Source organism: Oncorhynchus mykiss, chromosome 16, assembly GCF_013265735.2.
Source record: "Oncorhynchus mykiss isolate Arlee chromosome 16, USDA_OmykA_1.1, whole genome shotgun sequence".
In the NCBI taxonomy this organism is placed as follows: domain Eukaryota; kingdom Metazoa; phylum Chordata; class Actinopteri; order Salmoniformes; family Salmonidae; genus Oncorhynchus; species Oncorhynchus mykiss.
Genome location: NC_048580.1, coordinates 70,867,341 through 70,892,077, shown reverse-complemented (window position 1 = coordinate 70,892,077; position 24,737 = coordinate 70,867,341). Strand labels below are relative to the sequence as shown.

The 24,737-nt window shown below is 46.4% G+C and overlaps 1 protein-coding gene and 1 non-coding gene across 5 annotated transcripts; both read right to left on the bottom strand.

Annotated features, from left to right (window-relative positions):
• Positions 1-261: 261 nt before the first annotated feature.
• Positions 262-24,617, bottom strand: si:ch211-71n6.4 (para-nitrobenzyl esterase). Of its 4 annotated transcripts, XM_021567110.2 has the most exons (11): positions 23,805-23,891; positions 23,605-23,675; positions 22,541-22,811; positions 19,108-19,528; positions 3,879-3,986; positions 3,385-3,581; positions 3,089-3,288; positions 2,902-2,960; positions 2,296-2,463; positions 1,729-1,956; positions 1,300-1,442 (listed from the first exon to the last, which is right to left on the bottom strand). In XM_021567110.2, exons 3-11 carry the CDS (start codon positions 22,802-22,804, stop codon positions 1,300-1,302), a joined length of 1,788 nt encoding a protein of 595 aa, XP_021422785.1. In that variant the 5' UTR covers positions 22,805-22,811; positions 23,605-23,675; positions 23,805-23,891. The 4 variants fall into 4 exon arrangements, with proteins under 4 accessions (XP_036803594.1, XP_021422785.1, XP_021422786.1 ...); XM_021567111.2 differs by lacking the exons at positions 23,605-23,675; positions 23,805-23,891 and adding an exon at positions 24,524-24,617; XM_021567109.2 differs by lacking the exon at positions 23,605-23,675 and having other exon boundaries at positions 23,805-23,934.
• On the bottom strand, positions 24,579-24,650 carry trnah-gug. Its single transcript has one exon. It is a non-coding gene; the product is annotated as a tRNA-His (tRNA).
• Positions 24,651-24,737: the final 87 nt, after the last annotated feature.

Sequence of the window (24,737 nt, the reverse complement as noted above, 5' to 3'; positions counted from 1 at the left end):
CTCAGGATCTCCTGTTTACTAGACAGGCGCTTTAACCAACTAAGCCACAGCGCCTGTAGATGCCAAGTATGTTGCAGGTAAGAAAACCGCCACACGTATTTATATCAAACATGTCTCATTCATTTAACCCATATCTCTTGTATTGTCCCTGCCTGCAAACAAAGTTTGACCTTGGGATAATAAAGATGGGTTTGGACTTGATTCTAGGCTATGAAACATACTGTATATTTGAAATATATATTTTGAAAAAAGACTGAAATCTTTAATTCTTTGTGTGTTTTATTATTTGTATTAGTGCATGTGAATGACCTGTAATTTTAGGTCATGGCATTTTAAAGCAGATTACCTGAGTAAAAAAAACAAAGAACATTTTAATGTTGAAATAAGTTGCCTATCATAGCGCACATAGTGGAACAAAAGCAGAAATGATCAATAAAACAGCAACAGATATAACTCCCTATCTGTTTGACAGGAGAAAAGACAGAACACGAGAGCTTTTGATTGGAGGCAACTCTAAACACTAATTACACAAGTAAACACTTCCATGTGCTCTCTCTGTCATCCACAGGCTTTCATCCCTCTCTTCACACACAAGGAACAAGCGCACCATCCCTTGTTCCCAATCAAGTCGGTGGCTGTCGGAGATGCTGAAGAAAAGGCAAGAGTGTTTTACGTTGAATTGATGAGGCTTGAGTCGGAAGAAAACAAGTGTGTTTTCAAGTCGAACGAAGATGATTCGCTGGTGACACAGTCTATGCGTGCAGAAAAAGCTTCCTAGCCGTTTCTGTCTGGTTTAATATCCACCACACAGAGACACATAGTGGAAAGAGAAGAATAGAGAAACACATAACATAGGCTACAGCATAAAAGCCCTTCATAATAAATGCTTCCTCATTGCATACATGTACGACATATACACAACAGATTTCCATAAAAAGTCAAGAGTAGGCATCTTCATTTAAAATCTTAGTGCAAGTAACAGTAGCTAAAAGTATCAATAATGATAATACACATCACAATAACGTCTCCTCTTTCAACATTCTCACAGCCATCTCTACCACAAAACAGAGCAGAAATATAAAAATGAGCATCCTCTTCTTCCATACCAACACATTCTTCCCTTTTCTCTAAATCTGATACTTTATCCTTGAACAAACCTGAAGGCAAAATACTGTACACACCAAAACTCCCACAATAAATCTACATTTCACCACAGTCACAGAACACATTCAGTACTAACATCCTAGGTGACCCAGGTGTAGGATTCCGTCCTGTGCTGTAGGAGTTATGGGTGAGGGGTCAGTTGACCCAGGCGTAGGGGTAGAAGCCATTCTTCTCCCACAGTTGGCAGCGCTCAGCAGAGTAATCATGGACCACAGAGAGGGTATGGTTCAGGAGAGCAGTGGCTGCTGGGTACTCTGGCCACTGCTCCGGCATCTTACCTGCAATAGAGGAGGAGAGAGGGATGGAACAAACAGAAGAAGAGATGAGGGATGGAGAGAACAGAAAGAGAGATGAGGGATAGAGAGAACAGAAAGAGAGGAGAGGGATAGAGATATGAGGAAAATAGATGAGGGATAGAGAGAACAGAAAGAGAGGAGGAGAGGGATAGAGAGATGAGGAAAGGTTTGTGGTAAATGTCTAATTCCAATGGTCTGAGCTGAATGAACACTGAGTTCAACCAATCTAGGAGAGGTGTTTGTGTTCCAGCCCCTGCCCCTCTCTCACCCTCCTTAGCGAAGTGGACGAGGTGCTCTGTGAGGAGCTTCTGGAAGGCAGTGTCCTGGGCGGAGAGCGGTCCCCCCAACAGCTTCTCTAGACCCCCGAAGAAGGTGAAAGAGTCCAGGCCGTGGAAAGAGAACCGGCTGGGGAACGACCACAGACCCTCCGAGGAGTTGACGGCACGAGATGGAGTGTGTGTCACCACGTACCGATACACAGGACTGTGGAGGGCCGCTGGGAACACACACACACACATAAAACAAACACACAAAACAAACACACGCACACACACAAGCAGTTCAAAACTCTATCCTATCACTACTGTTCACTAACAGATGAGTGATTACATCAGTGAAGGGTGGACAGGAGGCATTTCCAAAGCATTCTAATTGGTGTCTTCTCTGAACAACTACCTGTCTCTCTTTAGTGCCCATTCTAATTGGTGTCTTCTCTGAACAACTACCTGTCTCTCTAAAGAGACCATTCAACAACAACAAAAATTCTGTCCATTATCATAGAGTGAATGCTAACCCTTTGGCTCACGTGAATCTCCTGGCTGTCAGCGTAGCCTACCTGCAGCCCTCTTGGCCAGGTCGTTGTTTGGGCAGGTGACCCTCATGTCCGACACCATCGTGGTGTAGGCCCTCTCTGGGCAGCGGTCAGGAGTGGGGCACAGGGCCGAGCTTGGGTACAGATCCAACGCCTCCTTAGGAAGACCCTCTCTGAAGGGGCTCAGTTTATCTGTGTGGGACACAGATGAGAGGCTTTGGGAAAAGGGCAATATGGTAGCAGGAATAAACTGTAAAGGGCGGCAGGGTTGAAAATATGAGAGAGAGGCGGGTAATGGAGAAAAGAGTTGAGTTTCCCTGGGTTTCAATGGCCACAAGTGATGAGGGAGAAAAGGCCCAGTTTAGCAGGAGCTACTTTCCCACAGCCATAAACTTCCTCAACAGCTCAATAGACTGTGGATGTAATCACTGTTTTATGTTCGGTCTTAGTATTCTGTCTGTCTATCTGTTAATGTCTGGGTTTTTTTTTTTTGTGTTTTTTTTATTATTTCTTACAGGTCTACGATGTTTGATAATGTGGAGATGAATTTCCTCCTTGGAGAAAAATCTAATCTAAATAAGGCATTTTACAGATTGATCGATATTGACCCCGAGGATACCGTATTCTCACCTGTCACAAACCACCCGTAGTCTCCCCATGTCCACATGGAGATATTCTCATACGGTGGGCTAAAGTGCACACACACACACACACACACACACACACGCACGCACGCACACACACATACGATTATAAAGTGAATTGTGTATTTCTTCTGCAGATAATACTTTTTTTGAAGACCACACATAATACTTACAAAAAGTCAGTCTCCTGCTCAGTGGTCCCTATGAGGAATGGAACATCGTTGAAGACTCCTCCTTTCTCCCACATCTCAAAGGGAGGAGCTGGGAGGACATGCCTGTCCACCACTGCTACGGGCCCCACAAAGCTGTCCTTAGTGGGCAGGTCCATCAGATCATCTGCCCCCCACGACGGGTACTCCTTCCATGGGATGGCCTAGAGCGGAGTGGAGAGAGATAAAGAGAGACCCACATGAAGCTCGTTTCTCCCTTAAGGCAGATTTTACAGTTTACGTTGTCGTACTGTCTGTACCCGTAGTATCAGTGTGGTGGAGAGCTTCCGGAGGCAGGCCAGGTCATTGCAGCCAGTCTTGTTCAGGAATAGCAGGTTGTCATCCTCTGCCTTCTCCAGTGATGCGTTATACACATAGGAGCCGCTCATATCCACCGCCGCACGAAACAGACCCCTTGCCAGCGGAGACATCATCAGAGTCCACACCGACGTCCCACCTGTGTGTTGTGTGTGTGTGTGTGTGTGTGTGTGGAAGGGTGATGGGAAGAGAGTAGACAATGAGGGTTAGGGTTAAAAATTCTAAAGCAGTTAAGGAAGCTGTGTTCATTCCTTCAGCCAACTATACTGCTACAAGCACATGCTAACATAAAGTAGCATATTTTGTTTTCATCCTTTTCAATGTTCGGTAAAAATGATTGTATTATAACAAAAAGAAAAACTAAATGTTCTTTCATACTTCATTGACAGTACACTCACGTAGCCCATAGAGGCTTATAATAGCTGGTATTTATTACCTGAGCTTTGACCAAATATGGTGACTTTACTGGGGTCTCCTCCAAACACCTTGATGTTCCTCTGGACCCACTGCAGAGCAGCTATCTGGTCCATGAAGCCATAGTTTCCTGGGTGGGGGGTGGGGGGAAACCAATTAGAGATTAAAATCACGTCGAAATACCGCTTTGATGTGGCCTCGTTTTCCTATGTCCTAGTTCCTATTTTCAGAAGCTCCATCTAGCCTAGTGTACCTAAAGGTTCCTGGTGTCAATACCCTGAACCCTTTCAGATCAGAAGGGAAATAGGAGGTATTCAGATATGGAATCTTTCTGTTCTCGCCGATGACTGTGCGTGAATGTGAGTTGAAAACAATGTCTTTATGTAATTTTATGGGTCGTTCCATATCAAGCTGTATGTGTGTGTGTGTGTGTGTGTGTGTGTGTGTGTGTGTGTGTGGTGTGTGTGTGTGTGTGTGTGGTGTGTGTGTGTGTGTGTGTGTGGTGTGTGTGTGTGTGTGGTGTGTGTGTGTGTGTGTGTGTGTGTGTGTGTGTGTGTGTGTGTGTGTGTGTGTGTGTGTGTGTGTGTGTAAAGCATAAATGGTGTAGTGTCCATGAGAAAGAAAAATATTAACTTTTATTATTAACCTGGCCAAGATGAAGCGTAGCAATTTGACACATACAACAACACAGAGTTACACAAGGAATAAACAAAACATACAGTAGAAAAAAAGAAAACAAAAAGTATATGTACAGTGAGTGCAAATGAGGTAAGATAAGGAAATAAATAGGCCATGGTGGCGAAGTAATTACAATATAGCAATTAAACACTGGAATGGTAGATCGGCAGAAGAGGAATGTGCAAGTAGAGATACTGGGGTGCAAAGGAGCAAGATAAATAAATAAATACAGTTTGGGGATGAGGTAGATAGATGGGCTGTTTACAGATGGGCTATGTACAGGTGCAGTGATCTGTGAGCTGCTCTGACAGCTGGTGCTTAAAGCTAGTGAGGGAGATGTGAGTCTCCAGCTTCAGAGATTTTTGCAATTCGTTCCAGTCATGGGCAGCAGAGAACTGTAAAGAAAGACGACCAAAGGAGGAATTGGCTTTGGGGGTGACCAGTGAGATATAACTGCTGGAGCGCGTGCTACGAGTGGGTGCTGCTATGGTGACCAGTGAGCTGAGATAAGGCGGGGCTTTACCTAGCAGAGACTTGTAGATAACCTGTAGCCAGTGGATTTGGCGACGAGTATGAAGCGAGGGCCAACCAACAAGAGCGTACAGGTCGCAATGGTGGGTAGTGTATGGGGCTTTGGTGACAAAACGGATGGCACTGTGATAGACTGCATCCAGTTTGTTGAGTAGAGTGTTGGAGGCTATTTTATAGATGACATCACCGAAGTCGAGGATCGGAAGGATGGTCAGTTTTACGAGGGTATGTTTGGCAGCATGAGTGCTGCAATATAGGAAGCCGATTCTAGATTTAATTTTGGATTGGAGATGCTTAATGTGAGTCTGGAAGGAGAGTTTACAGTCTAACCAGACACCCAGGTATTTGTAGTTGTCCACGTATACTAAGTCAGAGCCGTCCAGAGTAGTGATGCTGGACGGGAGGGCAGGTGCGGGCAGTGATCGATTGAATAGCATGCATTTAATTTAATTTGCATTTAAGAGCAGTTGGAGGCCACGGAAGGAGAGTTGTATGGCATTGAAGCTCGTCTGGAGATTAGTTAACACAGTGTCCAAGGAGGGGCCAAAAGTATACAGAATGGTGTCGTCTGCGTAGAGGTGGATCAAAGAATCACTAGCAGCAAGAGCATCATCATTGATGTATACAGAAAAGAGAGTCGGCCCGAGAATTGAACCCTGTGGTACACCCATAGAGACTGTCAGAGGACCGGACAACAGTCCCTCCGATTTGACACACTGAACTCTATCAGAGAAGTAGTTGGTAAACCAGGCGAGGCAATCATTTGAGAAACCAAGGCTGTCGAGTCTGCCAATAAGAATGTTGTGTTTGACAGAGTCGAAAGCCTTGGCCAGGTCGATGAATACGGTTGGACAGTAATGTCTCTTATCGATGGCGGTTATGATGTCGTTTAGAACCTTGAGCGTGGCTGAGGTGCACCCATGACCAGCTCTGAAACCAGATTGTATAGCGGAGAAGGTATGGTGGGATTCGAAATGGTCAGTAATCTGTTTTTCAAATCAAATCAAATGTATTTGTCACATACACATGGTTAGCAGATGTTATTGCGAGTGTAGCAAAATGCTTGTGCTTCTAGTTCCGACAATGCAGTAATAACCAACGAGTAATCTAACCTAACAATTCCAAAACTACTACCTTATACACACAAGTGTAAAGGGATAAAGAATATGTACATACAGATACAGTGCCTTGCGAAAGTATTCGGCCCCCTTGAACTTCGCGACCTTTTGCCACATTTCAGGCTTCAAACATAAAGATATACAACTGTATTTTTTTGTGAAGAATCAACAACAAGTGGGACACAATCATGAAGTGGAACGACATTTATTGGATATTTCAAACTGAAAAATTGAGCGTGCAAAATTATTCAGCCCTCTTAAGTTAATACTTTGTAGCGCCACCTTTTGCTGCGATTACAGCTGTAAGTCGCTTGGGGTATGTCTCTATCAGTTTTGCACATCGAGAGACTGACATTTTTTCCCATTCCTCCTTGCAAAACAGCTCGAGCTCAGTGAGGTTGGATGGAGAGCATTTGTGAACAGCAGTTTTCAGTTCTTTCCACAGATTCTCGATTGGATTCAGGTCTGGACTTTGACTTGGCCATTCTAACACCTGGATATGTTTATTTTTGAACCATTCCATTGTAGATTTTGCTTTATGTTTTGGATCATTGTCTTGTTGGAAGACAAATCTCCGTCCCAGTCTCAGGTCTTTTGCAGACTCCATCAGGTTTTCTTTCAGAATGGTCCTGTATTTGGCTCCATCCATCTTCCCATCAATTTTAACCATCTTCCCTGTCCCTGCTGAAGAAAAGCAGGCCCAAACCATGATGCTGCCACCACCATGTTTGACAGTGGGGATGGTGTGTTCAGCTGTGTTGCTTTTACGCCAAACATAACGTTTTACATTGTTGCCAAAAAGTTCAATTTTGGTTTCATCTGACCAGAGCACCTTCTTCCACATGTTTGGTGTGTATCCCAGGTGGCTTGTGGCAAACTTTAAACAACCCTTTTTATGGATATCTTTAAGAAATGGCTTTCTTCTGGCCACTCTTCCATAAAGGCCAGATTTGTGCAATATACGACTGATTGTTGTCCTATGGACAGAGTCTCCCACCTCAGCTGTAGATCTCTGCAGTTCATCCAGAGTGATCATGGGCCTCTTGGCTGCATCTCTGATCAGTCTTCTCCTTGTATGAGCTGAAAGTTTAGAGGGACGGCCAGGTCTTGGTAGATTTGCAGTGGTCTGATACTCCTTCCATTTCAATATTATCGCTTGCACAGTGCTCCTTGGGATGTTTAAAGCTTGGGAAATCTTTTTGTATCCAAATCCGGCTTTAAACTTCTTCACAACAGTATCTCGGACCTGCCTGGTGTGTTCCTTGTTCTTCATGATGCTCTCTGCGCTTTTAACGGACCTCTGAGACTATCACAGTGCAGGTGCATTTATACGGAGACTTGATTACACACAGGTGGATTGTATTTATCATCATTAGTCATTTAGGTCAACATTGGATCATTCAGAGATCCTCACTGAACTTCTGGAGAGAGTTTGCTGCACTGAAAGTAAAGGGGCTGAATAATTTTGCACGCCCAATTTTTCAGTTTTTGATTTGTTAAAAAAGTTTGAAATATCCAATAAATGTCGTTCCACTTCATGATTGTGTCCCGCTTGTTGTTGATTCTTCACAAAAAAATACAGTTTTATATCTTTATGTTTGAAGCCTGAAATGTGGCAAAAGGTCGCAAAGTTCAAGGGGGCCGAATACTTTCGCAAGGCACTGTATATGAATGAGTGATGGCCGAACGGCATAGGCAAGATGCCGTAGATGGTATCGAGTACAGTATATACATATGAGATGAGTAATGTAGGGAATGTAAACAAAGAGGCCTATTTTAAAGTGGCTAGTGATACATGTACAGTGGGGCAAAAAATTATTTAGTCAGCCACCAATTGTGCAAGTTCTCCCACTTAAAAAGATGAGAGAGGCCTGTAATTTTCATCATAGGTACACTTCAACTATGATAGACAAAATGAGAAAAAATATCCAGAAAATCACATTGTAGGATTTTTAATTAATTTATTTGCAAATTATGGTGGAAAATAAGTATTTGGTCACCTACAAACAAGCAAGATTTCTGGCTCTCACAGACCTGTAACTTCTTCTTTAAGAGGCTCCTCTGTCCTCCACTCGTTACCTGTATTAATGGCACCTGTTTGAACTTGTTATCAGTATAAAAGACACCTGTCCACAACCTCAAACAGTCACACTCCAAACTCCACTATGGCCAAGACCAAAGAGCTGTCAAAGGACACCAGAAACAAAATTGTAGACCTGCACCAGGCTGGGAAGACTGAATCTGCAATAGGTAAGCAGCTTGGTTTGAAGAAATCAACTGTGGGAGCAATTATTAGGAAATGGAAGACATACAAGACCACTGATAATCTCCCTCGATCTAGGGCTCCACGCAAGATCTCACCCCGTGGGGCCAAAATGATCACAAGAACAGTGAGTAAAAATCCCAGAACCACACGGGGGGACCTAGTGAATGACCAGCAGAGATGTGGGACCAAAGTAACAAAGCCTACCATCAGTAACACACTATGCCGCCAGGGACTCAAATCCTGCAGTGCCAGACGTGTCCCCCTGCTTAAGCCAGTACATGTCCAGGACCGTCTGAAGTTTGCTAGAGAGCATTGGGATGATCCAGAAGAAGATTGGGAGAATGTCATATGGTCAGATGAAACCAAAATATAACTTTTTGGTAAAAACTCAACTCGTCGTGTTTGGAGGACAAAGAATGTTGCATCCAAAGAACACCATACCTACTGTGAAGCATGGGGGTGGAAACATCATGCTTTGGGGCTGGTTTTCTTCAAAGGGACCTGGACGACTGATCCGTGTAAAGGAAAGAATGAATGGGGCCATGTATCGTGAGATTTTGAGTGAAAACCTCCTTCCATCAGCAAGGGCATTGAAGATGAAACGTGGCTGGGTCTTTCAGCCTGACAATGATCCCAAACACACCGCCCGGGCAACGAAGGAGTGGCTTCGTAAGAAGCATTTCAAGGTCCTGGAGTGGTCTAGCCAGTCTCCAGATCTCAACCCCATAGAAAACATCACTGCTCTAGAGGAGATCTGCATGGAGGAATGGGCCAAAATACCAGCAACAGTGTGTGAAAATCTTGTGAAGACTTGCTGAAAATGTTTGACCTCTGTCATTGCCAACAGAGGGTATATAACAAAGTATTGAGATAAACTTTTGTTATTGACCAAATACTTATTTTCCACCATAATTTGCAAATAAATTCATTAAAAATCCTACAATGTGATTTTTCTCTCATTTTGTCTGTCATAGTTGAAGTGTACCTATGATGAAAATTACAGGCCTCTCTCATCTTTTTAAGTGGGAGAACTTGTACAATTGGTGGCTGACTAAATACTTTTTTGCCCCACTGTATTACATAAAGATGCAGTAGATGATATAGGGTACAGTATATACATATACATATGAGATGAGTAATGATGGGTATGTAAACATTATATTAAGTAGCATTGTTTAAAGTGGCTAGTGATATATTTTCCATCAATTTCCATCAATTCCCATTATTAAAGTGGCTGGAGTTGATTCAGTGTGTTGGCAGCAGCCACTCAATGTTAGTGGTGGCTGTTTAACTGTCTGATGGCCTTGAGATAGAAGCTGTTTTTCAGTCTCTCGGTCCCAGCTTTGATGCACCTGTACTGACTTCGCCTTCTGGATGATAGCGGGGTGAACAGGCAGTGGCTCGGGTGGTTGTTGTCCTCAATGATCTTTATGGCCTTCCTGTGACATCGGGTGGTGTAGGTGTCCTGGAGGGCAGGTAGTTTGCCCCCGGTGATGCGTTGTGCAGACATCACTACCCTGTGGAGAGCCTTACGGTTGTGGGCGGAGCAGTTGCCGTACCAGGCAGTGATACAGCCCGACAGGATGTTCTCGATTGTGCATCTGTAGAAGTTTGTGAGTGCTTTTGGTGACAAGCCGAATTTCTTCAGCCTCCTGAGGTTGAAGAGGCGCTGCTGCGCCTTCTTCACAACGCTGTCTGTGTGGGTGGACCAATTCAGTTTGTCCGTGATGTGTACGCCGAGGAACTTAAAACTTACTACCTTCTCCACTACTGTCCCATCGATGTGGATAGGGGGGTGTTCCCTCTGCTGTTTCCTGAAGTCCACAATCATGAAGCATTTGTGAACAGCAGACTGGGATAAGGATTGATTGAATATGTCCGTAAACACACCAGCCAGCTGGTCTGTGCATGCTCTGAGGACGCGGCTGGGGATGCCGTCTGGGCCTGCAGCCTTGCAAGGGTTAACACGTTTAAATGTTTTACTCACGTCGGTTGCAGGGAAGGAGAGTCCGCAGGTTTTGGTTGCGGGCCGTGTCAGTGGCACTGTATTGTCCTCAAAGCGGGCAAAAAAGTTATTTAGTCTGCCTGGGAGCAAGACATCCTGGTCCGTGACGGGGCTGGTTTTCTTTTTGTAATCCGTGATTGACTGTAGACCCTGCCACATAATTTGGCTTTCGAAGACCTTAGAAAGACAGGGTAGGATAGATATAGGTCTGTAGCAGTTTGGGTCTAGAGTGTCACCCCCTTTGAAGAGGGGGATGACCGCGGTAGCTTTCCAATCTTTGGGAATCTCAGACGACACTATCTGGATTTGGGTAAAGGAGAAATGGTGGGGTCTTTGGCGGGTAGGGGGAGCCGGGCAGTTGACCGGGGTAGGGGTAGCCAAGTGGAAAGCATGGCCAGCCGTAGAGAAATGCTTATTGAAATTCTCAATTATAGTGGATTTATCGGTGGTGACAGTGTTTCCTAGCCTCAGAGCAGTGGGCAGCTGGGATGATGTGCTCTTATTCTCCATGGATGTTACAGTGTCCCAGAACTTTTTGAGTTAGTACTACAGGATGCAAATTTCTGTTTGAAAAAGCTGCCTTAGCTTTTTTAACTGCCTGTGTATATTTGTTCCTAACTTCCCTGAAAAGTTGCATATCACAGGGGCTATTCGATGCTAATGCACAGGATGTTTTTGTGCTGGTTAAGGGCAGACAGGTCTGGAGTGAACCAAGGACTATATCTATTCCTAGTTCTACATTTTTTGAGAGGGGCATGCTTATTTAAGATGGTGAGGAAGGCACTTTTAAAGAATAGCCAGGCATCATCTACTGACGGGATGAGGTCAATGTCATTCCAGGATACCCCGGCCAGGTCGATTAGAGAGGCCTGTTTAGGGAGCGTTTGACAGTGATGAGGGGTGGTCGTTTGACCGCAGACTCATTACGGATGCAGGCAATGAGGCAGTGATCGATGAGATCTTGATTGAAAACAGCAGAGGTGTATTTGGAGGGCGAGTTAGTTAGGATGACATCTATGAGGGTGCCCGTGTTTACTGATTTAGGGTTGTACCTGGTAGGTTTATTGATAATTTGTGTGAGATTGAGGGCATCAAGCTTAGTTTGTAGGATGGCCGGGGTGTTAAGCATGTTCCAGTTTAGGTCACCTAGTAGCACAAGCTCAGAAGATAGATGGGGGGCAATCAATTCACATATGGTATCGAGGGCACTGCTGGGGGCAGAGGGAGGTCTATAGCAAGCGGCAACAGTGAGAGACTTGTTTCTGGAAAGGTGCATTTTTAGAAGTAGAAGCTCAAATTGTTTGGGTACAGACTTAGATAGTAATACAGAACTCTGCAGGCTATCTCTGCAGTAGATTGCAACACCGCCCCCTTTGGCAGTTCTATCTTGGCGGAAAACGTTATAGTTAGGAATGGAAATTTCAAGGTTTTTGGTGGGTTTCCTAAGCCAGGATTCAGACATGGCTAAGACATCTGGGTTGGCAGAGTGTGCTAAAGCAGTGAGTAAAACAAACTTAGGGAGTAGGCTTCTAATGTTAACATGCATGAAACCAAGGCTTTTACGTTTACAGAAGTCAACAAATGAGAGCACCTGTGGGGTGGGAGTGGAGCTAGGCACTGCAGGACCTGGATTCACCTCCACATCACCATAGGAACAGAGGAGAAGTAGGATAAGGGTACAGCTAAAGGCTATACGAACTGGCCGTCTAGCACGTTCAGAACAGAGAGTAAAAGGAGCAGGTTTCTGGGCACGATAGCATAAATTCAAGGCATAGTGTACAGAGGTAGGATGTGAGTACATTGGAGGTAAACCTAGGCATTGAATAATGAAGAGAGAGATATAGTCTCTAGAGATGTTTAAACCAGGTGATGTCGTCACATATGTAGGAGGTGGAACAACATGGTTGGTTAAGGCATATTGAGCAGGGCTAGAGGCTCTACAGTGAAATAAGACAGTAATCACTAACCAGGACAGGACAATATTAGAGAGAGGCATGCATAGCCAAGTGAACATATGGGTCCAGTGTCATGTATTGTCATGTTGTGTCTTTCTGTCCTTTCCTTTCACCCTGTCTCCCTCTGCTGGTCGTATTAGGTTACCTTTTCTCCCCCGCTTTCCCCCAGCTGTTCCTTGTCTCCTCTGACTACCTCATCCACCCCTTTTCCCACCTGTTCCCTTTTTCCCTCTGATTAGGTCCCTATATCTCTCTCTGTTTCTGCTCCTGTCTTTGTCGGATTCTTGTTTGTTGTGTTTCATGCCTGAACCAGACTATCGTCATGTTTGCTGTAACCTTGTCCTGTCGGAATCTGCCGGTCTATCTGAGCCTACCTATGTTTGGTTATTAAAGAAGCTCTGTTTAAGTTAATTCGCTTTTGGGTCCTCATTCACTCACCGTAACAGAAGAATCCGACCAAGAATGGACCCAGCGACTTCGGATCCTCTCCACTCAGCCGTCGGGATCCAGGGAGCGATGCTAGGCAGACACGAGCAGGAATTGTCTGTTGCTCGACATGCCGTTGAGACCCTGGCCACCCAAGTCTCCAACCTCACAGAACAGGTTCACCATCTCCGCCTCGATCCACCGGCCACTTCCAGGGCTTTCGAATCTCCGGAGCCCAGAATCAATAACCCGCCGTGTTACTCTGGGGAGCCCACTGAATGCCGCTCGTTCCTCACCCAGTGTGATATTGTGTTTTCTCTCCAGCCCAACACTTACGCCAGGAGCACTGTTCGTGTCACCTACGTCATATCTCTCCTTACTGGACGGGCTCGTGAGTGGGGCACGGCAATCTGGGAGGCAAGGGCTGAGTGTACTAACCAGTATCAGGACTTTAAGGAGGAGATGATACGGGTTTTTGATCGATCTGTTTTTGGGGAGGAGGCTTCCAGGGCCCTGTCTTCCCTATGTCAAGGCAATCGATCCATAACAGACTACTCTATTGAGTTTCGCACTCTTGCTGCCTCCAGTGGCTGGAACGAGCCGGCCTTGCTCGCTCGTCTTCTGGAGGGTCTCCGCGCAGAGGTAAAGGATGAGATTCTCTCCCGGGAGGTTCCTTCCAGCGTGGATTCCTTGATTGAACTCGCTATTCGCATTGAGCGACGGGTTGATCTTCGTCACCGAGCTCGTGGAAAGGAGCTCGCGCTCTCCGTTGCCCCCCTCTCCGCATCACTACCATCTTCCTCTGCCGGCTCGGGAGCTGAGCCTATGCAGCTGGGAGGTATCCGCATCTCGACTAAGGAGAGGGAACGGAGAATCACCAACCGCCTCTGTCTCTATTGCGGTTCTGCTGGTCATTTTGTCACTTCATGTCCAGTAAAAGCCAGAGCTCATCAGTAAGCGGAGGGCTACTGGTGAGCGCTACTACTCCTGTCTCTCCTTCAAGATCCTGCACTACCTTGTCGGTCCATCTACGCTGGACCGGTTCGTCAGCTTCCTGCAGTGCCTTAATAGACTCTGGGGCGGAGGGCTGTTTTATGGACGAGACCTGGGCTCGGGAACATGACATTCCTCTCAGACAGTTAAGGGAGTCCACGGCCTTGTTCGCCCTGGATGGTAGTCCTCTCCCCAGGATTCAGCGTGAGACGCTACCTTTAACCCTCACTGTTTCTGGTAATCATAGCGAAACCATTTCTTTTTTAATTTTTCGTTCACCTTTTACACCTGTTGTTTTGGGCCATCCCTGGCTAGTTTGTCATAATCCTTCCATTAATTGGTCTAGTAATTCTATCCTCTCCTGGAACGTCTCTTGTCATGTGAAATGTTTAATGTCTGCTATCCCTCCTGTTTCCTCTGTCTCTTCTTCACAGGAGGAGCCTGGTGATTTGACAGGGGTGCCGGAGGAATATCACGATCTGCGCACGGTGTTCAGTCGGTCCAGGGCCACCTCTCTTCCTCCACACCGGTCGTATGATTGTAGTATTGATCTCCTTCCGGGAACCACTCCCCCCCGGGGTAGACTATACTCTCTGTCGGCTCCCGAACGTAAGGCTCTCGAGGATTATTTGTCTGTAGCTCTTGACGCCGGTACCATAGTCCCCTCCTCCTCTCCCGCCGGAGCGGGGTTTTTTTTTGTCAAGAAGAAGGACGGGTCTCTGCGCCCCTGCATAGATTATCGAGGGCTGAATGACATAACAGTGAAGAATCGTTATCCGCTTCCTCTTATGTCTTCAGCCTTCGAGATCCTGCAGGGAGCCAGGTTTTTCACTAAGTTGGACCTTCGTAACGCTTACCATCTCGTGCGCATCAGGGAGGGGGACGAGTGGAAGACGGCGTTTAACACTCCGTTAGGGCACTTTGAATACCGGGTTCTTCCTTTCGGCCTCGCTAACGCTCCAGCTGTCTTTCAGGCATTAGTCAATGATGTCCTGAGAGACATGCTGAACATCTTTGTTTTCGTTTACCTTGACGATATCCTGATTTTTTCACCGTCACTCCAGATTCATGTTCAGCACGTTCGACGTGTCCTCCAGCGCCTTTTAGAGAATTGTCTTTTTGTGAAGGCTGAGAAGTGCACTTTTCATGCCTCCTCCGTCACATTTCTCGGTTCTGTTATTTCCGCTGAAGGCATTAAGATGGATCCCGCTAAGGTCCAAGCTGTCATTGATTGGCCCGCCCCTAAGTCACGCATCGAGCTGCAGCGCTTTCTCGGCTTCGCGAACTTCTATCGTCGTTTCATCCGTAATTTCGGTCAGGTGGCAGCTCCTCTCACAGCCCTTACTTCTGTCAAGACGTGCTTTAAGTGGTCCGTTTCCGCCCAGGGAGCTTTTGATCTCCTCAAGAATCGTTTTACATCCGCTCCTATCCTTGTTACACCTGACGTCTCTAGACAGTTCGTTGTCGAGGTTGACGCGTCAGAGGTGGGCGTGGGAGCCATTCTTTCTCAGCGCTCCCTCTCTGACGACAAGGTCCACCCATGCGCGTATTTTTCTCATCGCCTGTCGCCGTCGGAACGTAACTATGATGTGGGAAACCGCAAACTGCTCGCCATCCGGTTAGCCCTAGGCGAATGGCGACAGTGGTTGGAGGGGGCGACCGTTCCTTTTGTCGTTTGGACTGACCATAGGAACCTTGAGTACATCCGTTCTGCCAAACGACTTAATGCGCGTCAGGCGCGTTGGGCGCTGTTTTTCGCTCGTTTCGAGTTCGTGATTTCTTATCGTCCGGGCTCTAAGAACACCAAGCCTGATGCTTTATCTCGTCTCTTCAGTTCTTCAGTAGCCTCCACTGACCCCGAGGGGATTCTCCCTGAGGGGCGTGTTGTCGGGTTGACTGTCTGGGGAATTGAGAGGCAGGTAAAGCAAGCGCTCACTCACACTCCGTCGCCGCGCGCTTGTCCTAGGAACCTTCTTTTCGTTCCCGTTCCTACTCGTCTGGCCGTTCTTCAGTGGGCTCACTCTGCCAAGTTAGCCGGCCACCCTGGCGTTCGGGGTACGCTTGCTTCCATTCGCCAGCGTTTTTGGTGGCCCACCCGGGAGCATGACACGCGTCGTTTCGTGGCTGCTTGTTCGGTCTGCGCGCAGACTAAGTCCGGTAACTCTCCTCCTGCCGGCCGTCTCAGGCCGCTTCCCATTCCCTCTCGACCGTGGTCTCACATCGCCTTAGATTTTGTCACCGGACTGCCTTCGTCAGCGGGGAAGACTGTTATTCTTACGGTTGTCGATAGGTTCTCTAAGGCGGCTCATTTCATTCCCTTTGCTAAGCTTCCTTCTGCTAAAGAGACGGCACAAATCATCATCGAGAATGTTTTCAGAATTCATGGCCTTCCGTCAGACGTCGTTTCGGACAGAGGTCCGCAATTCACGTCTCAATTTTGGAGGGAGTTTTGCCGTTTGATTGGGGCTTCCGTCAGTCTCTCTTCCGGCTTTCACCCCCAGTCTAACGGTCAAGCAGAACGGGCCAATCAGACTATTGGTCGCATCTTACGCAGTCTTTCTTTTCGCAACCCTGCGTCTTGGTCAGAACAGCTCCCCTGGGCAGAATACGCCCACAACTCGCTTCCTTCGTCTGCGACCGGGCTATCTCCTTTTCAGAGTAGCCTCGGGTACCAGCCTCCGCTGTTCTCATCTCAGTTCGCCGAGTCCAGCGTCCCCTCCGCTCAGGCTTTTGTCCAACGTTGCGAGCGCACCTGGAAGAGGGTCAGGTCTGCACTTTGCCATTATAGGACGCAGACTGTGAGGGCTGCTAATAAGCGTAGAACTAAGAGTCCTAGATATTGTCGCGGTCAGAGAGTTTGGCTCTCCACTCAGAACCTTCCCCTTAAGACGGCTTCTCGCAAGTTGACCCCGCGGTTCATTGGTCCGTTCCGTATTTCTCGGGTCATTAATCCTGTCGCAGTTCGACTTCTTCTTCCGCGATACCTTCGTCGCGTCCACCCGGTCTTCCATGTCTCCTGTATCAAGCCCGTTCTTCGCGCCCCCGCTCGTCTTCCCCCCCCCCCCCCCCCATCCTTGTCGAGGGCGCACCCATCTACAGGGTCCGCAGGATTTTGGACATGCGTCCTCGGGGCCGTGGTCACCAGTACCTCGTAGATTGGGAGGGGTACGGTCCTGAGGAGAGGAGTTGGGTTCCCTCTCGGGACGTGCTGGACCGTGCGCTGATCGAGGATTTCCTCCGTTGCCGCCAGGTTTCCTCCTTGAGTGCGCCAGGAGGCGCTCGGTGAGTGGGGGGGTACTGTCATGTATTGTCATGTTGTGTCTTTCTGTCCTTTCCTTTCACCCTGTCTCCCTCTGCTGGTCGTATTAGGTTACCTTTTCTCCCCCGCTTTCCCCCAGCTGTTCCTTGTCTCCTCTGACTACCTCATCCACCCCTTTTCCCACCTGTTCCCTTTTTCCCTCTGATTAGGTCCCTATATCTCTCTCTGTTTCTGCTCCTGTCTTTGTCGGATTCTTGTTTGTTGTGTTTCATGCCTGAACCAGACTATCGTCATGTTTGCTGTAACCTTGTCCTGTCGGAATCTGCCGGTCTATCTGAGCCTACCTATGTTTGGTTATTAAAGAAGCTCTGTTTAAGTTAATTCGCTTTTGGGTCCTCATTCACTCACCGTAACACCAGTAAGTGGTTGGCTGGCTGGGGACATAGCGATTCAGACAGTTAGACAGGCCGATGCTAAAAAGCTAACAGTTAGTAGGCCAGGGCTAAACAAGCTAGCAGCTAGTAGACCGGGGCAAGCTAGCAGTTAGCAGGCCGGGTTAGCAAGCAAGCAGTTAGCATGGGCTAGCAGTTACAGACCGGGCAGGTAAGCTACCAGTTAGCAGGCCGGGCCGGAAACTAGGAGTTAGTATCATCCCTGAGATGTTTCTACAACTTGATTGGAGTCCACCTGTGGCAAAAAATGTCTGCAGCATTGATGGTCCCCAAGAACAGTGGCCTCCATCATTCTTAAATGGAAGAAGTTTGGAACCACCAAGGCTCTTCCTAGCGCTGGCCGTCGGCCAAACTGAGCAATCGGGGGAGAAGGGCCATGGTCAGGGAGGTGACCAAGAACCCAATGGTCACTAACAGAGCTCCTCTATGGAGATGGGAGAACTATCCAGAAAGACAACCATCTCTGCAGCACTCCACCAATCAGGCCTTTATGGTAGAGTGGCCAGACAGAAGTCACTCCTCATTAAAAGGAACATGACAGCTCATTTGGATTTTGCCGAAAAGGACTCTCACACCATAAGATGAAACCAAGATTGAACTCTTTGGCCTGAATGCCTAGCGTCATGTCTGGAGGAAACCAGACACCGTTCATCACCTGGTCAATATCATCCCGACAGTGAAGCATTGTGGTGGCAGCATCATGCTGTGTGGATGTTTTTCAGCGTCAGGATCGAGGGAAAGATGAACGGAGAAAAGTACAGAGATCCTTGATGAAAACCTGCTCCAGAGAGCTAAGGACCTCAGACTGGGGTGAAGGTTCACCTTCCAACAGGACAATCAACCTAAGCACACAGCCAAGACAATGCAGGAGTGGCTTTGGGTCTGAATGTCTCTGAATGTCCTTGAGTGGCCCAAACAGAGCCTGATTGAACATCTCTGGAGAGACCTGAAAATAGCTGCGCAGCGACGCTCCCCATCCACCATGACAGAGCTTGAGAGGACCTGCAGAGAAGAATGGGAGAAACTCCCCAAATACAGGTGTTCCAAGCTTGTAACGTCATACCCAAGAAGACTCAAGGCTGTAACCGCTTCAAAAAAACTACTGAGTAAAGGGTCTGAATCCTTATGGAAATGTGATATTTCACAGAAATGTAAAAAAATAAATAATGTTTTTCCTTTGTCATTATGGGGTATTGTGTGTAGATTGATGGAAAATAAAAAATGTAATCAATTTTAGAAGGCTGTAACGTAACAAAATGTAGAAAAAGTCCAGGGGTCTGAATACTTTTCGAATGCACTGTATATCACCTCCAGCTATCCAAATCACATTAAAGCTCATTAAATAGATATACACAATTTTAAACAACGCCACTGAGAGAACAAACATTAACATAATGAATATTTCATCACTCTGTTGGTGTTAGAAATAGTTTGTTAAAAGATTAAAACCTTCCTATTATCATATCTTAAATACAACATCATCTATGTTGTGTGAAACTGCTTGAGACATCAAGACCTCGTTTGGCAATACTGTAAAAACTTTAATGTGCCAACTGCTAGAGACTGACCAGAGGTATTGGTGGGGGAGCCCTCCCTCAGTAGCTCCAGGGCCAGGAACCCAAATGCGTTGAGCCTGTAGTTAAAGCTGACATAGACCATCCCTGTCTGGGCTGCTAGCTCCTCTGTGGGCGAGTAGCCCTCCTCTCCTCCACTAAGCATGTGAAGGTAGCCCCCATGGATCCAGACCATGACGGGTAGGGCAGCGTCGGGGCTCAGGGTGGGAGTCCACACGTTCAGGAAGAGGCAGCTCTCCTGGCCAATCACCTTCCCCGTGTCTGAGAGCGGCTGCACCTGGGGACACTTGCTGCGGAAGCGGGTGGCATCCCCCACACCGTTCCCACACCAGGGTTTGGCTGGAGGGGCCCAGCGACGTTCCCCAATGGGGGGAGCAGCGTACGGGAGGCCCTTGAACGAGTAGGCCCCATTTCTCTGCAATGATAAAGACGACCAATAGTATTTCATTAACTCATTAACTATGAGTGTTCACTGGAGGTAATTCCGTATAAGCCCACATGGTCAAGGCACATGTCACTGAAACATTCCACTCCTCAATCCTTTACCATCTTCTATTACAGGGTTCCCCAACAGGCGGTGATCTTGTTTATTCAAATTGTATTGTTGGACATAAAAGACTGTAAAAAATATAAGCAAATCAGCTTCAATTGATTGAAATCTGTTTCAAAGTATTCCCATGCATAATATACACTCAGTGGACAGATTATTAGGTACACCCATATTGGGTCAGACCCCCCTTTCCTCCAGAACAGCCTGAATTATTCGGGGCGTGAGTTATACAAGGTGTCGGAAATGTTTGTTCGTCAATTGGTATCAAGGGACATAACATGTGCCAGGAAAACATTCCCCACATCAATACACCACCGCCACCCGCCTGTACCGTTGACACCAAGGCAGGATGGGGCCATGGACTCACGCTGCTCACACCAAATCCTGACTCTGCCATCATTATGACGCAACAGGAATCCGGGATTCGTTGGACCAGGCAATGTTTTTCCATTCCTTCATTGTCCAGTGTCTCCCCCATGGAGACACTTCTTCTTGTTTTTAGCTGGTAGGAGTGGAACACAAGTGTGGCTGTCTTCCACAACCGACCGTGACAGGAACTGACGAATTGTGCGTTTCCGAGATGCCGTTCTGCTCCGTTATTTGCGGCCCCGCTTGTTATCTTGTCGTTCTCCTTTGACCTCTCATCAACGTGCTGTTTTCGCCCACAGGACTGTCACTGACTGTTTTATCTGTTGTCGCCCACAGGACTGCCACTGACTGTTTTATCTGTTGTCGCCCACAGGACTGTCACTGACTGTTTTATCTGTTGTCGCCCACAGGACTGCCACTGACTGTTTTATCTGTTGTCGCCCACAGGACTGTCACTGACTGTTTTATCTGTTGTCGCCCACAGGACTGTCACTGACTGTTTTATCTGTTGTCGCCCACAGGACCGTCACTGACTGTTTTATCTGTTGTCGCCCACAGGACTGTCACTGACTGTTTTATCTGTTGTCGCCCACAGGACTGCCACTGACTGTTTTATCTGTTGTCGCCCACAGGACTGTCACTGACTGTTTTATCTATTGTCGCCCACAGGACTGCCACTGACTGTTTTATCTGTTGTCGCCCACAGGACTGTCACTGACTGTTTTATCTGTTGTCGCCCACAGGACTGTCACTGACTGTTTTATCTGTTGTCGCCCACAGGACTGCCACTGACTGTTTTATCTGTTGTCGCCCACAGGACTGTCACTGACTGTTTTATCTATTGTCGCCCACAGGACTGTCACTGACTGTTTTATCTGTTGTCGCCCACAGGACTGTCACTGACTGTTTTATCTGTTGTCGCCCACAGGACTGTCACTGACTGTTTTATCTGTTGTCGCCCACAGGACTGTCACTGACTGTTTTATCTGTTGTCGCCCACAGGACTGTCACTGACTGTTTTATCTGTTGTCGCCCACAGGACTGCCACTGACTGTTTTATCTGTTGTCGCCCACAGGACTGTCACTGACTGTTTTATCTATTGTCGCCCACAGGACTGCCACTGACTGTTTTATCTGTTGTCGCCCACAGGACTGTCACTGACTGTTTTATCTGTTGTCGCCCACAGGACTGTCACTGACTGTTTTATCTGTTGTCGCCCACAGGACTGCCACTGACTGTTTTATCTGTTGTCGCCCACAGGACTGTCACTGACTGTTTTATCTATTGTCGCCCACAGGACTGTCACTGACTGTTTTATCTGTTGTCGCCCACAGGACTGTCACTGACTGTTTTATCTGTTGTCGCCCACAGGACTGTCACTGACTGTTTTATCTGTTGTCGCCCACAGGACTGTCACTGACTGTTTTATCTGTTGTCGCCCACAGGACTGCCACTGACTGTTTTATCTGTTGTCGCCCACAGGACTGTCACTGACTGTTTTATCTATTGTCGCCCACAGGACTGCCACTGACTGTTTTATCTGTTGTCGCCCACAGGACTGCCACTGACTGTTTTATCTGTTGTCGCCCACAGGACTGTCACTGACTGTTTTATCTGTTGTCGCCCACAGGACTGTCACTGACTGTTTTATCTGTTGTCGCCCACAGGACTGTCACTGACTGTTTTATCTGTTGTCGCCCACAGGACTGCCACTGACTGTTTTATCTGTTGTCGCCCACAGGACTGTCACTGACTGTTTTATCTGTTGTCGCCCACAGGACTGTCACTGACTGTTTTATCTGTTGTCGCCCACAGGACTGCCACTGACTGTTTTATCTGTTGTCGCCCACAGGACTGTCACTGACTGTTTTATCTGTTGTCGCCCACAGGACTGTCACTGACTGTTTTATCTGTTGTCGCCCACAGGACTGTCACTGACTGTTTTATCTGTTGTCGCCCACAGGACTGTCACTGACTGTTTTTTTGTTTGACGCACTATTCTCGGTAAAACCCTAGACACTGTCGTTTGTGAAAAGCCCAGTCGGACGGCCGTTTCTGAAATACTGGAACCGGCGCGCCTGGCACCGACGATCACATCACGGGGTGAACATGGTGGTGTACCTAATAAACTGGCCACTGAGTGTATGTGATCGTATACAAATGTAAGCAAGGTTTGAAATAATTAAGTTTTGGTCAAATATTATATCCGTTTGGGCTTCTTGCGGTCAGTTTGCAGTTTACAAATTATTTGTAATTATGTTCCAGCCCCGTGACCACCAGCTGAATTAAAAAAATAAACGGCCTGCGACTGAATCTAATTGATGATCCCTGTTCTATTAGGTCTCGATGCTCTTTACATTGTAGGCATATGGGGGAGAAACCATACAGTACAATTGGTTAAAAATGTTTAATATGGCTGAACATTGTTTATTTTTTTTTGGTTTTTTTTTGTAAAGCTGAACATTGTTTCTACTCTTTCCACCAACAATGTGCAGACATCAACCCACCTGTCTCCCCTGGAACTCTCCACAGTCAGTAGTGACCTGGGCTGAGCCAGGGGGCAGAGTCTGGGCCACGTAGGCCAGGTACCCAGCCAAGGTGAGCAGGGATAGCACCCCCAGGCAGACGAGGAAGATGCAGCGTCTGGACAGGACCAGGAATGGGCTGACGTAGTGTCTGCGACGCACATACTGCACCTCCTCCTCTCCTTCCTCTTGTACCAGATAACGATACTCTGTCCCCTCGGGGACCTCAAAAACGTCCTCATTCATCTTGGCTCTATGAGGGAAGCACACAGGGGAGATCAGTGCAGAGCAGGGATTTGCACAGTAGATTAGGCCAATAAGGCAGTTTTAGGACAACATGCAGGATTAGGGTAAATTCCAATTTAGTTTTATTGAACCTTTATCCAGGTTAGTCTCATTGAGATACAATCTATTTTTCAAGAAAGACCTCTCTTCATGGGACAAATATTGGAGTAACTCATGAAGTGGAGAATTTGCCATTCATTTGAATTACACACCATCCCAAACGAACCCCTAGCCCCCATAAACTAACAAGGCTAGCCCCCTACCAAAACACTCTTGTTCATGGCCTCTTGTCATCTGAGAGTATCCAAGCTACACAATAATAACGCTATCACTAGTGTACTTGAAAAGTAGCAGACGGTTTATAATGTGTTTGTAACGGGTTAATAGGTAACATAGTAAATTGATGATAAATAATATATAACTGTATGGCTAATTGATATGCCAAAGCAAATGTAAATTAGATTGAAGAATAGTATTGAGAACAATCAAGTGTAAGGTTCATCCACAATAGTTATTAAGACTTCAGGTGACGCCTATGTGAGCGAATTTCCTTATTGCATTGTTAGAGGATCGAGCGCGCAGTTAAAAGCAGAACCGCTGGTTTCCCACGTCCTGTGAAACAATGTTGCAATCGTTCATGGGCACACCATATTCCCAAAGAAAGAAAATCTAAAATCACGTCATTACAAAATTGCGTTATTTATTTAAAGATGATAGGAGTTTCATGCATGGCAATGATGATAAACAATATTATTACTCACACTAAGGCAGGATTTCTAACTGCTTTTTAAAGGCTCATTTGACTTGTCTCAGGAATGTGCCTCCCGTTAAACTCCATGAAACAAAACAATGTAAACAAACTTCAGAAACATTAACTTCCATTGTGGTCTAGAAAAACACTACAAGTCTAAAATACCGTTTATAGAAATGTTGCCATATAACGTATGCAATGATAACTTACAATATTCAATCCAGTTGTTCAAAAACAACTTTTGACGCAGCTACTGTGTGTGTGATCCCTCAACTAAAAATGGCTGCTGGGTAACAACTTGTTTTTTCTTCATACTTAAAGGGGCAGCTTACATTATAAGGGGATGTCTATGCACATTTATGACTTAATAAATGAAACATATTCAGAGGTTTAAAAAAAGTGAACAATTGTCATACTTGAGTAAAAGTAAACCGTAATAGAAAACGACTAAAGTGAAGTACAAATAGGGTCAAAAATACTTAAATAGTACTTTTACTTTAACCTTTATATATCTAAGAAAGTCAGTTAAGAACAAATTATTATTTGCTGTATAAATGAAGCTTGATTTGATTTGAAACTGGAAAATGAGCTGAACGCATACTATGACTGACAGTCCATACTGTATATTTTGCATTGCATCAACCAAACTTTTTCAATCCATTTCTCCTTATGCATGATCATATTTTTTTTGAGTACCCACACGGTCCCCACATGCTTTCCCAAGTGTGTTTTATCTGGGCTGAAGATGGGTACATATCCTGCATATTAGCTAGCTGTTTCCCCACACTTGTTGTTACTAATTTAGCTAACTTACAGTTTTGTCTGTCATTCTTTTTTCACTGCTAATTGGTGTGATAATGTTCGCTGGTTAGCCAACCCCAAAAGAGATAAATATCAGAATTACATAATAAACCAGCCAGTCAGTTTACCATCAATCAACGCTTCAAAAAGAGAGCCCTTTTGCCGTGACATTGTGTATCGCAATGCCGTGACCCGGATTCGAACCGGGGTTGCTGCGGCCACAACGCAGAGTACTAACCACTATACGATCACGGCGAGCTACCAGGGCTCGTGTGTAGGGCGGAGATTTGGAGCTATTCAAACCTGCACAAACAGCCATGCAACGACATGGGCTTTAACTAG

Coding starts and splice junctions, on each gene's coding strand:
- si:ch211-71n6.4 (XM_021567111.2), bottom strand. CDS start 22,804: ATGAATGAGGACGTTTTTGAGGTCCCCGAGGGGACAGAGTATCGTTAT. Junction 2,464..2,901: donor CTACGGGTGGTTTGTGACAG/GTGAGAATACGG, acceptor TGTCCCACACAG/ATAAACTGAGCCCCTTCAGA. Junction 1,957..2,295: donor CCTGGCCAAGAGGGCTGCAG/GTAGGCTACGCT, acceptor GTGTGTTCCCAG/CGGCCCTCCACAGTCCTGTG.